General features: G+C 38.9%; 1 protein-coding gene across 3 annotated transcripts in view; it reads left to right on the top strand.

Moving 5' to 3' along the window:
• The window catches only part of LOC132402903 (EGF-containing fibulin-like extracellular matrix protein 1), a 100,909-nt gene extending 86,483 nt beyond the window's left edge, over positions 1-14,426 (top strand). For all 3 annotated transcript variants that reach the window (XM_059985980.1, XM_059985979.1, XM_059985982.1), the window contains 5 exons: positions 606-725; positions 1,547-1,666; positions 10,698-10,821; positions 13,224-13,416; positions 13,974-14,426. In XM_059985980.1, the coding sequence (XP_059841963.1) occupies positions 606-725; positions 1,547-1,666; positions 10,698-10,821; positions 13,224-13,416; positions 13,974-14,135 (719 nt within the window). In that variant the 3' untranslated portion in view covers positions 14,136-14,426. The remainder of the gene's footprint in view (positions 1-605; positions 726-1,546; positions 1,667-10,697; positions 10,822-13,223; positions 13,417-13,973) is intronic.
• Positions 14,427-16,434: the final 2,008 nt, after the last annotated feature.

The following is a 16,434-nucleotide window of genomic DNA, read 5'->3' as shown; positions in this document are numbered from 1 at the left end:
ACCATGGAATAGAGGGTTATGGGGCAAGGCTGAGAAATGGGATTTGTCTAGATAGGGACTTGAAGCTGGCACGAACACAATTAGCTCACCAATTTGTTTCCTTTCAGTTTGCATTACTGTCTCTTCTTCCATAAAATAGTGACATCTTTGACTAGATCTACTCTGGAGCTATCCAGTTCTATGAAACAAATTGGGATGCTATCTTACTCTGTTGTGAGACTGTAATCCTATGTCAAACAAGAGTTTCTCTTGATCTGAAAGCGCACTTGTTGTTTTCATAGGAACATCTGAACATTTAACAATTCTCCCTGTCAGTCATACAATCAAGACATTCTGAATGAGTAGATTATTCAATTAATCTTCTCCTAACCTGCAACAACATTAGCATGTTTTAAAGGATATTTATCATTGAAATTGGTTGAAAAGATGGATTCTGTAGAAAAAAAGCTTTTGAAAGAGCCAGCTTGGAAAAATACCTTTACAACATTTCACTAAAAACTCCGTGTTTGCCAACATTCTGTACTTTTCAGCATTCCATTATGTTATTTTGTAAGTTTGTTTTGCTGAGATTTTGATTGATGTTTACATTGTTTCTTTCCTTTGAGATATTAATGAGTGTGAAACAGGTTCTCCATGTGATCATCAGTGCTTTAATATTTTGGGTACGTTCATCTGCCAGTGTGATCAAGGATATGAATTAAATCCAGACAAAGTCACATGCAGAGGTAACTACAGAATATTCTTCCAAAATTTATGTAACTGATCTTAACCTAACTTTATGTGTCAAGTACTAATTATTTTGATTATATTCACTTACTATTTTCCTTTTAATTATTTAATTTTTTAACCTCCTATATCTTCGATGGTCTTCTGTTATTAAGGTTTTAGATTCTTGTAATCAGCACTGGCCTTGAAGCCTTCTGACTTGGGGAGTGGCAGATGGCTACAGCAGAATACATTAAAGTGTAATTTTGCACACTATTGCCTCAGGTTATGCAAAGCATATAGCTGCTCCCTACTTGGCACCTTTACCACGATCATAACATAGGCACTTTCCATTCTGCTGTAGCATTTGTATTGATTGACTGCAAATGGAAAAATTATTGATACAATCTTATTCTGTGAACATAGTGAAATGGTATTTATTGGTAGCATTCACCACAAATCAATCACTTTGGATTTATTAATGTATTATTTTTGATATCTATTCCTGCAGATTACATTTGTGTATATTCTGATGTATGATTATTATAATGTCAAAGCATCAATAATAGGAACAGTGTATTCATTTTATCTTGGTCACAATATGAGGCACAACAAAATTATATGAAGTTGGATGCAATGAAGATTTGGTCCTTTGAACAATGCCTATAGAATTTTAGTGTGAATTATACTACTTTTCATTCTTGTTTGTCCTGCTTACTTCATCACATAAAATATTAAAGCAAAAGTAGCAAGATAATACAAGTCTATTCTGAAATTTTCACACAAAAGCTTTTTTTTACTAATAGAGGTTAAAATGAAGGTTTATTCTCTTGTGCTGCAGATGTTGATGAGTGTGCCTATTCAAGCTACATGTGTCAGTACCAATGTGTAAATGAACCAGGAAAATTCTCATGCATCTGTCCCAAGGGATACAAGCTTCTGGGTACCAGAATGTGCCAAGGTAGGGAATTTCAAATGCTAGCTTCTTTTTTTCTTTTAGTAGAAATACAACTGTTATTTTTGGATGTTTAAAATCTATAATTATTTTTGTATAATCTTGCCTCTATAGTATTGTCATACCACAAAATATATAACCACAAGAGATTCTGCAGATGATGGAAATCCAGAACAACACACACAAAATGCTGGAGGAACTCAGCAGGTCAGGCAGCATCTATGGAAATGAATAAACAATTGATGCTTTGGGCCGAAACCCTTCAGGACGTCCTGTGTGTTGCTCCACAAAATTTTAGTACTCATACCGACACCACAAATCCAAATGAGAAACAACACAGTTACATTGTGTAATCATATGTAAACAGATAATCGTGTTGATGAGATCCGATGCCTAGTTGACCTACTGCTAATTAGTACAAAGCAGTTGGATGCTGAATGCCTTTGGTCAGTCTTTTGTTGATGTTTTTTTTTTGTTCTGTCTATTGTTCTTCATTTCTCATTTTAGACAAAGCTATATTAAAGTACCAAAACTATGATGATGAACTTACACCCCATTTACGGCAAAGAAGTGGGCTATTCCCTTCAAACGGTCCATGCTGGTGTTACGGTCCACGTGAGCCTCCTGTCACCCTAATACTATATCCTGTTCTTTCTCTCCTGCTCATGAGTTTTTCTTATTTTTCTCCTAATGTCATTTGCCTGAACAACTAATACTGCTGGCAAATCAATCTCAACCTCGTCTCGGGGCAAAGTAGGTTCTCTGTACACTGCACTGAACTTAATAATTACTATCCTTCAAGAACTGATGTTCCATCTCTTGCATTTGACACATTGCTTTTCATGCCTCTCACAGTGCACATCTCCTATACATTCATCAGATGCTGTAAACACAAGTAATATACCTAGCAAGTTTATAGAATTACTGTGATTCATATCAGGCAAGTTAGTAACATTATCTAGATATGTTATCTTGATGAGAGGTATTAATCATGTGGATAGTCAGAGGCTTTTTCCCAGAGCTGAAATGGCTAGCACAAGAGGGCACAGTTTTAAGGTGCTTGGAAGTAGGTACAGAGAAGATGTCGGGGGTAAGTTTTTTTACACAGAGCACGGTGACTGTGTGGAATGGGCTGCTGGTTACGGTGGTGGAGGCGGATACGATAGGGTTATTTAAGGGTACATGGAGTTTAGAAAAATTGAGGGCTATGGGTAATTTCTGGTAATTTCTAAGGCAAGGACATGTTCAGTACAACTTTGTGGGCCAAAGGGCCTGTATTATGCTGTAGGTTTTCTACATTTCTACATTTATGCATGGTTTTATGTTTTAATTTTTTCTTACAAATTGCTAGCAATCAAGCTGATAACTGCACAAGATAATTTGTCCATCCAAAATATTGGAGAAATTTTGACTTATTCTATGTATCTAGTGAGATTTACATATTGAGTAGAATAACCAGAAGGAATAAGAAGGCAAATCAATTAGAGTGGATCAATTCAATAGCAAATCAGGTACATCAAGAGAAATAAAACAGGAGTTAAAAAACAGACCAAACCAAGGTAAATAAAGAAAATTTTAAAAGAAATCTCAGGAGTTTAACATTTTTAGCAGCTTTATGGAGAAAGGTAAAAAATGCCATTCCACTTTTGATTATTGTAAGCATGTTAATCAAAATAGCTGAAAATTTAACCATTTAACCATATAACAATTACAGCATGGAAACAGGCCATCTCGGCCCTTCTAGCCATGCTGAACACTTACTCTCACCTAGTCCCACCTACCTGCACTCAGCCCATAACCCTCCATTCCTTTCCTGTCCATATACCTATCCAATCTTTTTTTAAATGACAAAATCAAACCTGCCTCTACCACTTCTACTGGAAGCTCGTTCCACCCAGCTACCACTCTCTGAGTGAAGAAGTTCTCCCTCATGTTACCCCTAAACTTTTGCCCCTTAACTCTCAACTCATGTCCTCTTGTTTGAATCTCCCCTACTCTCAATGGAAAAAGCCTATCCACGTCAACTCTATCTATCCCCCTCATAATTTTAAATACCTCTATCAAGTCCACCCTCAACCTTCTACGCTCCAAAGAATAAAGACCTAACTTGTTCAACCTTTAAAATTTATTTTTACTGTTCTTTGAATATCAAATAATAACATCAACCAGCAATGTTAATTCTGTTTTTCCCCATAAATGTTACTTGGCCCTGTGAGAATTGTCAATAGTTTGACCTTTTTATTGTATACTAATAGAAGCAGCCACACGGGATTTAGTTTAATGCCCGGCCCAAAGGATAGCATGCCAGTGGCTTTATTACTGCTGACTCCTACCAATGACTACAAGCTGAACTGGAGCAGCCACATCAGGGCTGAGTTTACTATACCAGGTCAGAGGCAAGAAGTATATTATGCAAGCTGTGAAGAAATCCCAAAGCCTTTCAATATCTACAAAGTTTGATAGAAAACTCTCCACTTGCCCAGATGAGTATGGCTGCAAAGACTCTTGAGAAACACAATGCTATCCAAGACAAAGCAACCCGCTTAATTTGTAGTGTATTCACCAGCCTAAATATTCATTCCCTCCACCACATCATACCATGGCTACAGAGCACATCATCTAGAGTATGGAATGCAGTTATTGCCATTGTGCATTTACGTTCTGGCTTGCTAAGTTGTAAAGGATCATACTGAAGAAAGTGTTATTATTTTATGCAGACATGTCCACACATGTTGATTATTGGGATAGTCAGGCAGAGAGGGTTGGGGTGATATCATCTTCTAGGTTAATCCTTAATCTGAAGTTAGAATTCATCAAGATAGTGGCAATATAGGTGGACTATTATATAATGAATGAATATTCAGAAGCAGTAACAAATTGGATTTATGTAGTGCTTTAAACATAGACTTATTTATCCAAAGTGCTCCACTGTCTTGGGATAAAAAGAATTTGCATTCCATTGGATCATAGCATAAATCCTATAAGGCAACCCAATTGTGATTTTCTCCTCTATCCTCTTGGCACCTCCATTTAGCCAGAGGGGCTAAGCATCACAGACGAGTGAGAAGATCTACTGGCTCCCACGTTGACGAACCTCCACCTCACAAACAGAAGTCCTACTCACAAATCCTACCATTCCCCCCCCCCACCCCCAACATCATTGTGATTTCCTAACTATCAGTGAACCAGCTCCTTCAATCTAGATATAGATGCCAGGTAGAAACTGATTAACATAATAAACATGTGACACTGATTTTAAAATCATCCACCCCTCAACACAATGTGCTGCAGGACACAGTGGAGGTTAATAAAGACAGGGTGACAACATCAATATTACTCAAAATACTGATCTCAAAATGGTGGCTTTATTATTTAGTGGAATTAAAATGTGTTGACTATTCCCATCTATGCAACAATTGCCATGTCAGAACTAAACCTTGAACATTGCTATTGGAGCTTTTTAGGACATTGTAATTTGGGATTAATAATCTTTTTCTTGTTTATTATTTTGGATGTTCCATTTCTATTTCACAGCAGGAGATAGAAGATGCATGACAAAAGGGAAACAGTTAAAGGGGATTTCAATATGCAGGAAAATTGGGAAAATCATATTGGTGCTGATTTTGGTTTCCTAAGAGAGAGAATCCCTACAAGCTGGCTTTTTAGAAAACCTTGTGGTTGAGTCCACCAGGGGATCAGCTATTTCTTAATTAGGTTTTGTGTAATGAACCAGATTTGATTATAGAGCATAAGGTAAAGGAAACCTTAGGAGGCAGTGATCATAATATGATACAATTCATCCTGTAGTTTGAGAGGGAGAAGATAAAGTCAGATTAACCAGTATTACAGTAGTTGTAAGGGAACCACAGAGATATGAGAGAGGAGCTGGCCAACCTTAATTCAAGAGGATACTAGCAAGGATAGCAATGGAGTAGCAATGGCTGGAGATTCTGGGAGAAATTCAGAAAGCTCAGGACAGATACATCCCAAAGAAAAGGTATTCTCAAGGTAAGATGTCACAACCATGGATGATAAAGGAAGTCAAATTCAACAGAAAAGCAAGAGAGACCATATAATAGACCAAAAATTAGTGAGGTTAGAGGATTGGAAAGCTTTTAAAAACCAACCGAAAGTAATAAAAAATCTTTAAGGAGCAAAAAAAAATGAAGGTAAGCTAACCAGTACAATAATATCAAAGAGGGTACCAGATATATAAGAAGTAAAAGAGAGGTGAGAGTAGATATTGGACCAATGGAAAATGATGCTGGAGAGGTAATAATGGGGGACAAGGAAACTGCGGACAGACTGGATGATTAATTTGCATCAGTCTTCACTGTGAAAGACACTAGCAGTATGCCGGAAGTTCAAGAGTGGTGGGGGCAGAAATGAGTGTGGTTGCTGTTACTATGGAGAAGGTGCTTGGGAAGCTGAAAGGTCTGAAGGTAGATAAGTCACCTGGACCAGATGGATTCCAGAAACTAGGGTTCTGACAGAGGTAGTTGAAAAGATTGTGGAGGCATTAGTAATGATCTTTCTAGAATCACTAGATTCTGGAGTTCGAGAAAATTACAAATGGCACTCCACTCTTCAAGAAAGGAGGGAGGCAGAAGAAAGGAAACTACAGGCCAGTTAGCCTGACCTCAGTGGTCGGGAAAAGGTTGGAGTCAATTTGTTAAGAGTGTGGTTTTGGGGTACTTGAAGACACACAATAAAATGAGCCGTGGTCAGCATGGTTTTCATAAAGGAAGATCTTGCCTGACAAATTTGTTGGAAATATTTCAAAAAAGTACAAGCAGGATAAACAAAGGAGAATCAGTGGATGTTATTTACTTGGATTTTCAAAAGGCCTTTAATAAAGTGCCACACATGAGGCTGCTTAGAACCCATGATATTACAGGAAAGATGGTAGCATGGATAAAGCAATGGCAGATTGGCAGGAGGCAAAAAGCCTTTTCTGATTGGCTGCCAGTGACTAGTGGTGTTCTGCAGCAATCAGCATTGGGACCACTTCTTTTTACTTCGTACGTCAATGATTTGGATGATGGAATCGATATCTTTGTGGCCAAGTCTGATGTTGATACAAAGATGGGTGGAGGGGTAGGTAGTGTTGAGGAAGCCAGGACGCTGCAGAAGCACTTGGATTAGGAGGACGGACAAAGAAATAACAGATGAAATACACTAATAAATTAATGTGGCAGGGGGATGGGAACAAGTGCAGAGAGACAGAGGGGTGTAAAATGAGTGTAGAAGCAAAAAGTAGTAAGGTGAAAAGTAACAGTGGCAGGCAGGCAAATCCAGGGCAAAAAGCAAAAAGAGCCACTTTTCAACATAATTGTATAAGGGCTAAAAGTGTAGTAAAAACAAGCCTGAAGGCTTTGTGTGTCAATGCGAGGAGCATTCGTAACAAGGTGGATGAATTGAATGTGCAGATAGTTATTAATGAATATGATATAGTTGGGATCACAGAGACATGGCTCCAGGGTGACCAAGGATGGGAGCTCAACATCCAGGGATATTCAATATTCAGGAGGGATAGACAGGAAAGAAAAGGAGGTGGGGTAGCATTGCTGGTTAGAGAGGAGATTAACGCAATAGAAAGGAAGGGCATTAGCCTGGAGGATGTGGAATCGATATGGGTAGAGCTGCATAACACTAAGGGGCAGAAAACGCTGGTGGGAGTTGTGTACAGGCCACCTAATGGTAGTATTGAGGTTGGGGATGGCATTAAACAGGAAATTAGAAATGCCTGCAATAAAGGTACAGTAGTTATAATGGGTGACTTCAATCTGCATATAGATTGGGTGAACCAAATTGGTAAGGGTGCTGAGTTAGAGGATTTCTTGGAATGTATGCAGGATGGTTTTCTGAACCAACATGTCGAGGAACCAACTAGAGAGCAGACCATTCTAGATTGGGTATTGAGCAATGAGGAAGGGTTAGTTAGCAATCTTGTTGTGCGAGGTCCCTTGGGTAAGAGTGACCATAATATGGTGGAATTCTTCATTAAGATGGAGAGTGACATAGTTAATTCAGAAACAAAGGTTCTGAACTTAAAGAAGGGTAACTTTGAAGGTATGAGACGTGAATTAGCTAAGATAGACTGGCAAATGATACTTAAAGGGTTGACGGTGGATATGCAATGGCAAGCATTTAAAGATTGCATGGATGAACTACAACAATTTTTCATCCCAGTTTGGCAAAAGAATAAACCAGGGAAGGTAGTGCACCCGTGGCTGACAAGGGAAATTAGGGATAGTATCAAGTCCAAAGAAGAAACATATAAATTAGCAAAAAAAAGCAGCACACCTGAGGACTGGGAGAAATTCAGAGACCAGCAGAGGAGGACAAAGGACTTAATTAGGAAAGGGAAAAAAGATTATGAGAGAAAGCTGGCAGGGAACATAAAAACTGACTGTAAAAGTTTTTGTAGATACGTGAAAAGAAAAAGATTGGTCAAGACAAATGTAGGTCCCTTACAGTCAGAAACAGGTGGATTGATCATAGGGAACAAAGACACAAAGACATGGCAGACCAATTGAATAACTACTTTGGTTCTGTCTTCACTAAGGAGGACATAAATAATCTTCCAGAAATAGTAGAGGACCGAGGAGAAACTGAGGGAAATACATGTTCATAGGGAAGTGGTGTTTGGTAAATTGAAGGGATTAAAGGCAGAGAAATCCCTAGGGCCAGATAGTCTGCATCCCAGAGTGCTTAAGGAAGTAGCCCAAGAAATAGTGGATGCATTAGTGATAATTTTTCAAAACTCCTTAGATTCTGGATTAGTTCCTGAAGATTGGAGGGTGACTAATGTAACCCCACTTTTTAAAAAAGGAGGGAGGGAGAGAGAAACCGGGGAATTATAGACCAGTTAGTCTGACATCGGTGGTGGGGAAAATGCTAGAGTCAGTTATCAAAGATGTGATAACAGCACATTTGGAAAGAGGTGAAATCATCAGACAAAGTCAGCATGGATTTGTGAAAGGAAAATCATGTCTGATGAATCTTATAGAATTTTTTGAAGATGTAACTAGTAGAGTGGATAGGGGAGAGCCAATGGATATGGTATATTTAGATTTTCAAAAGGCTTTTGAAAAGGTCCCACACAGGAGATTAGTGTGCAAACTTAAAGCACACAGTATTGGGGGTATGGTATTGATGTGGATAGAGAATTTGTTGGCAGACAGGAAGCAAAGAGTGGGAGTAAACAGGACCTTTTCAGTATGGCAGGCAGTGACTAGTGGGGTACTGCAAGGCTCAGTGCTGGGACCCCAATTGTTTACAATATATATTAATGATTTAGACAAGGGAATTAAATGCAGCATCTCCAAGTTCACGGATGACATGAAGCTGGGTGGCAGTGTTAGCTATGAGGAGGATGCTAAAAGGATGCAGGGTGACTTGGATAGATTAGGTGAGTGGGCAAATTCATGGCAGATGCAATTTAATGTGGGTAAATGTGAGGTTATCCACTTTGGTTGCAAGAACAGGAAAACAGATTATTGTCTGAATGGTGGCCGATTAGGAAAAGGGGAGATATAACGAGACCTGGGTATCATTGTACACCAGTCATTGAAGGTGGACTTGCAGGTACAGCAGGCGGTGAAAAAGGCAAATTGTATGTTGGCATTCATAGAAAAAGGATTTGAGTACAGGAGCAGGGAGGTTCTACTGCAGTTGTACAAGGCCTTGGTGAGACCCCACCTAGAATATTGTGTGCAGTTTTGGTCCCTTAATCTGAGGGAAGACATTCTTGCCATAGAGGGAGTACAGAGAAGGTTCACCAGATTGATTCCTGGGATGTCAGGACTTTCATATGAAGAAAGATTGGATCGACTAGGCTTATACTCACTGGAATTTAGAAGATTGAGGGGGGATCTTATTGAAACGCATAAAATTCTAAAGGGATTGGACAGGCTAGATGCAGGAAGATTGTTTCTGATGTTGGGGAAGTCCAGAACGAGGGGTCACAGTTTAAGGATAAAGGGGAAGCCTTTTAGGACTGAGATAAGGAAAAACTTCTTCACACAGAGAGTGGTGAATCTATGGAATTCTCTGCCACAGCAAACAGTTGAGGCCGGTTCATTGGCTATATTTAAGAGGAAGTTAGATATGGCCCTTGTGGCTAAAGGGATCAGGGGGTATGGAGAGAAAGCAGGTACAGGGTTCTGAGTTGGATGATCAGCCATGATCATACTGAATGGCAGTGCAGGCTCGAAGGGCCGAATGGCCTACACCTGCACCTATTTTCTATGTTTCTATGTTTCTACAGTGTTAGGAAGTGTATGGTCATGCACTTCGGTAGAAGAAATAAAAGCATAGACTATTTTCTAAACAGGGAGAAAATTTAAAAATAAGAGGTGCAAATGAACTTACTAGTCCTTAGTAGTCCCTAAAGGATAATTTGCAGGTTGAGTCAGTGATGAGGAAGGCAGATGCAATGTTAGCATTCATTTCAGAGGACTAGAATACAGAAACAAGGATGTAATGCATAGGCTTGATTAGGTGTTGGAGCGGTCTCGCTAGGCAAATTGGGAGCAATTTTGGGCCTTTTATCTAAGAAAGACATCAGAGAGGGTTCAGAGGAGAATCATTCTGGGAATGGAAGAGTTATTATATCAGGAATGTTTGGTGTTCTGAGCCTGTACTTGTTAAATTTTGAAGAGTGAAGGAGAATCTCATTGAAACCTATTGAATATTAAAAAGCCTAGATAGAGGTGATATGGAGAGGATGTTTACTATATTGAGGTTCTCTAGGACCAGAGAGCACAACCTCAAAATAGAGGGACACCCACTTAGAATGGAAATTAGCCAGAGGGTGGTGAACCTGTGGAATTCTTGCCATAGGTGGCTGTAGAGGCCAGGTCAATGGGTGTATTTAAGGCTGAGGTTCATAGATTCTTGATTAGTCATGGCAAGAAAGGTTACCGACAGAAAGCAGGAGAATGGAGTAGAGAGGGAAATGGATCAGCCATAATAAAATGGTGGCGCAGACTTGTTGGGCCAAATGTCTTATGGTTTTATTTCCTTGCAACAGATATAAATGAATGTGAAACTGGAAATGTTTGTGAGGAACAAGAGAAGTGCTGGAACTATAATGGTGGGTACAGATGTTATCCTCAAAATCCATGCCATGAACCTTACACTCAAATGGCCGAAAAGTAAGTACAGAACAACCTTTCACCTGTTGAAAATAATTTCAAATGGTGATTTGTTCATTTCCTACATTGTAAAGGAGGTGAGAAGACATATCTTAAATGCAGTGTACTGCAGATGCTAGACATCTGAATTGAAGCAGAAAACACTGGGGTTGTTCAGTAAAATCATGCAGCAATGTAGAGAAAGAGTATTTCATCAGTGTTATGATAAGAATTCACAAGTTTGTAATCTGCCAAACAAATATGCTCAGTGGCACTTTATCAGGTATCTCCTGTACTTAATAAAGTGGCCACTGAGTGTATGTTCATGGTCATCCACTGCTGTAGCCCATCCACTTCGAGGTTTGACCCACTGTGTATTCAGAGATGCCCTTCTGCACACCACTGTTGTAATGCATGGTTATTTGAGTTACTGCCACCTCCCTGACAGTTTGAACCAGTCTGGTCATTCTCCTCTGACCTCTCTCATAAACAAGGCATTTTCACCCACAGAACTGCAGCTCACTGGATTTTCTTTTCAATTATTGCACCATTCTTTGTAAACTCTAGAGACTGTTGTAATGGAAGTCCCAGGGGATCAGCAGTTTCTAAGATAATTAAACCAAACCACCTGGCACCAACAATCATTCCATGGTCAAAGTCACTCCTATCACATTTCTTCCCCTTCTGATGTTTAATCTGAAGATCAGCTGAAGCCCTTGACCATGTCTGCATGCTTTTATGCATTGAGTTGCTGCCACGTGATTGGCTGATTATATATTTGCATTAACGAGTAGGTGTACATGTGTATCAAATAAAGCAGCCACTAAGTTTACATTTACCTTAGAACTTATAGAATTTGAATATCTGATGAACCAATTTTTGAAATGCTGGAGATGTAACGGACAAGTGTTCATTATTTCATTTGTGAAACTTCCTCAGATCAGCAATACCTGCATTCATATATAAACAGCATATTGAACTAGTGTTCAGTGTATGTAAAGTGTATATAAAGAGTCTCATAGAATTATTAAATAGAATCATAAAATTCCACCCATTGTGTTTCAGCCAGGCAATCTTGGTTTTACACATTAATTTCCAGAGTTTGGGGAAGTTACTTCATAGCACGTTTCAACATTTTACACTGGAATAATACTTCTTGACATTTTAAACACCTATGTAGAATTAGTACACTTACGTTTCATAAACAAGAACATATTGGTTTATAGATGTACAAGAAATCAAAAGAACTAAATTAATTAATTGCCTGACCTAACCTGCTTTGCAGAAACACATAAGCCCATATATTGGCCCAACACTTAATACAGATATACTGTATTCTGCTTTAAAAAAAACTGTCTCATAGTTACTCATTGCTCTTCTTGAAACAATTTAATTAGAATTTTTCTATCATGGCTACATTTAAAATTGAAGGTGTTCTGCCTTCTCACACATCTCCCAAAACGTTGCTAGCATGTTCTCCCCTACTTGCTTTATTGATGACTTCATTCTCCCTATCTTACTCCAACTCTTCCCACGTCCATTATACCTTTTTCTTTTCTTCCTCCCACCAGTTTATAATTCTATACTTCCCTTCATTTTTTCTGTCATTGCCATAAGTTCATATACACTTTGTTCTTGATTTTCCTTTCTTTCTCGTTTCTGCACACATGCCCCTTTGAAAACAACCTTGTTTCTGGTCTCAGTGTTATTTCACCTTCTATATTACTATTTATTTCCCCTCCCCATTCTCTCTTTCTTTATCATACTTCACTGCCATCTGCAATTGATCATAATTACACTGCTGCCAATGAATAGGCAGATCACCTCCCAGGTAGAAGTTATTTTTCTCACATGATGCAGTATGTGATTAGATGTGGAAACCCATCCATAGAAGAGAGTCCTGGTCTGGTCCCTTAATGACAGGACTCAGGCAGAGGAGTTCAGCCCTCACTCATGCTGATATTGTAAACAAGACATACCTCCCTGTACCTGTGCACAAGAAAAGCAGAAAATGCTGGAAACACTCAGCAGGTCAGGCAGTGTCTGTGAACAGATAAAAAAAAGTCTGATGAATTCTGTTTCTCTCTGCACAGTCTCTGCCTGACCTGCTGAATATTCTAGCATTTTCTGTTTGTTTCATATTTCCAGCAACTGTACCGTCATCTTGATTTTCTATCTGTGTACAGTTTATTGATACAGTACATATCAGCATTCCCAGAAGACACTGAAAGACACACGTCCACATTTCCGGACACTTAAGAAAGGTCCACCTCAAGTTCAAATTTTCATCTTCATTTAGACAGAGTATATTCCAGGACCAAATAAAGATACAATATGTAATAATTAGATTTACAGCATCGCGGGACATACAAGGACCTTGTATGCTTATAATGAAAATATTGCTCACTTTGTTTCCTTTATAGTCGGTGTGTTTGTTTGGCAACTAATGCGGCCTGCCGTGACCTGCCTTATTCCTATGTGTACAAATACATGAACATTCGATCAGATAGATCTGTTCCCTCTGATATCTTCCAAATTCAAGCAACAAACATTTACCCCAATACTTACAACACCTTCCAAATCAGCTCTGGGAATGAAGGAGAATTCTACCTGAGGGTGAGTAATGCATTAATGTTTTTCATTAGTTGAATAAAAAGGTAGTCCTGAGAAATCTGAATAACTGCCAACAAGCTCCCAGTAGGATTCCATGCAATTATCATAATTTTTTTCAGGCTGGAGAGAGGATCCTATAATTTGGTTAACAATGGAAAGCATCTCTAGCAAGTAGGGGAATAGTTAAAAGTGCAATAAGTCTCTCTGAAATCAAACGTTATTTAAATTTTGCTCAGTAGTATCTACTTACAATATGACACCTCTACCTCCGTACTACAGTTGAGAATGCCTTTGGACATTTTAGAGGTGCACCAGTACACCTCAAAGAATCCACGCTGTGGCCAATGCTCCACTTATGCTCTGTCCCTTCGTAATGTGAATGCCACTCCTGATGCTCTTCAGAAGAGCTGCAACAGGAGTAGAAACTGAACTTATTGCCCATTCAGCTTTCTATGACAAGGACAACCTAACTCTTGCTCAAGAAAGAGAATGCAAAGCCACAGCTATGTTGCTAAATTTACCACATAATTTATTTAACTGATTATCTTGTGCTCCCACAGCAAACAAGTAATGTGAGTGCAATGCTCGTTTTAGTGAAGCCATTGACAGGACCAAAGGAGTACATTGTGGATCTGGAGATGCTTACAGTCAATAGTATAATGAACTACCGGACTGTGTCTGTACTGCAGTTGACAATAATAGTGGGGCCTCATCCATTTTAATCTGTGCGGCAAAGATTAAGTACAGCAATAATAAAGCATTTCTTACCACAGCATTTAACATTCTGGTCTGATTATGTAAGTTGCTTTATGAATCAATTTAACTTTCATTTTTGTATTTGTTACATTTTTGTACAAAGTGCCTTCAGTAATGAACTTACTAAAGTAAATATACATTAGAAATTAATATTTAAAGCTACATAAAGCTCTATAATGTTTGCTATTCAGCCAAAATTAAGCACTTATTATCATGGTGTACAAAGTTGTTTTTATCAAATAAAATGTACTTCCTATATTAAATTGGTGCCTTTGAAATATTTTTATAATTATTAATAGTAATGACAATATAAACCAATATCAACCACATCAGTCTTCATTAAAAATTATGAGGTATTACTAATTTTGTTGCACTGACTCAAATACAGTGAAATTCAAGCCAAAGATTTAAGTGTTCTGTTTGTAATGATCAAATGTCTCTTAGCAGAAATAGTGATGCTTCCCCCAATATCAATGCTTCCTGACATTTAAAAACTCATTATAAATATTAGGCTGGTTGAACATGAATCCCACAACATCAGTGACCTAAACTACCAGACCTATCGGTATAGCCAGGTTCAGAAGGAAGTAATAAATTATGCACGCTACCAACATTTGATGCCATTGGGGTACTATTTGCCAAGGATGTAAAAGGGACTAAAATGCCACTGAAAAGCCATTCCCAACTAAGATATGCAAATAGATTTTTTTACACAGTCAGCAATTTATCCCTGCTACAATGGTCAAATTCTGAAGGTGTCAGCATTGCATAAGAACACCTAGGTGCGGCCCAGGTCTTGTCACCCTGGAGGGGCTCAATTCCACTAAATTAGTTTTGATATGCCATTCGTCCCAGTGTCCTGAACATCAGATAGAAAGGATGCAGAAGTCAAAGGAATTCCAGAATAGAGTTGTTTATAGGTGAATGTGCTGTAGTCAGGGATGCACTAACTGACAAATGCCAGTATTGTGCTCCATTCCTCCCTCCTTCTGTCAGTCAGACCCAGCAATTAAATCACCACAATGATTTAAGTGGGTATTCTTGGCCCTAAAGATTAGATCAGGAATAGCAAGTAAAGCAATTTAAGTTGTTTATTTCTACTTATTCATCTTTCCTTTCATGTTTTTAATTATGCCATGTGTTTTGATGTTTAGCTTCAATTTTACAAACTATTTACAAGAATTTTAGCAGTATGTGAACAACGCTGAACATAAGAGTTATTAAATAAACCTATTAATCTCTGACAAACTTTCACAGTTGTTACAGTTTAATTCCAGCTTTGCCTCCTATGAATTATTGACAGGGAATTCTGGAGCTAGATTCTCAGCAGAGCCCACCAGCTGAGGCCTCTCGTAGGTACAGAGGGGAAGGACTGAGGTCAGCTTGTTTAAACTTCTGCCAGGTGACTTGATTTCACTTCACTGGGTTCACTCACTAACTGCAACAGCTCTAACCTGGCAGCAATGTTCTTCAGGACCTAGCTAGCACAGCCATTTGTAATGATGTTGTGACACTTAATGGAGGCAATGATAAGGACTCCCAGAGTACCCCCCTCATGTGTAATCATTCATCAATTACAGTTCAGCTTTCAATTTCATTATTCCCTTAGTACAAATAACCAAGCCTCAAGATATGGACCTGTGTACCTCCCTCTGCAAATGGATCCTTGACTTCCTTGACCACAGTCATAGCAGATCAGTAATAACACCTGCTCCTTAGTGACTAACAGCAGAAGTAAACCTCAAGGAGGTGTGCTTATTAGCTCACTGCTCTACAATCTCTACACTCATGACCACGTAGCTAAGCACATCACAAACACCATCTATACATTTGCAGATGACACCACTGTTTTTGGTAAAATCTCAGATGGTGATGAGGAGGCTCACTATCCAGCATCACCAACATCCTTGATGAAGAATGGGATCTTGGAGCCCAAGTTTCATAACTCCTTGAAAGTGGCTACACAGGTTGATAGGCTGGTTAAGAAGGCATATGGCATATTTGCCTTTATTAGCTGAGGCATTAAGTTCAAATGTCAGGAAGTCATGCTGCAGCTTTATAAAACTCGAGTTAGTCTGCGTCTTGAGTGTTGCATACAGTTCTGGTCGGCTCATTAGAGGAAGGATATCAAGACTCTAGAGAGGGTACAGATGATGTTAACCAGGCTGTTGCCTGGATTGGAGGGCATGTGCTATAATGAGAAGCTGGACAAACTTGGGTTGTTTTTTCTCGAGCAGCAGAAGCTAAGGGGAGATCTGACAGAGG

This window comes from Hypanus sabinus, chromosome 12 (assembly GCF_030144855.1).
Source record: "Hypanus sabinus isolate sHypSab1 chromosome 12, sHypSab1.hap1, whole genome shotgun sequence".
NCBI classification, from domain to species: domain Eukaryota; kingdom Metazoa; phylum Chordata; class Chondrichthyes; order Myliobatiformes; family Dasyatidae; genus Hypanus; species Hypanus sabinus.
The sequence above is the reverse complement of the archived record's forward strand: the minus strand, read 5'-3'. Positions and strand labels throughout refer to the sequence as shown.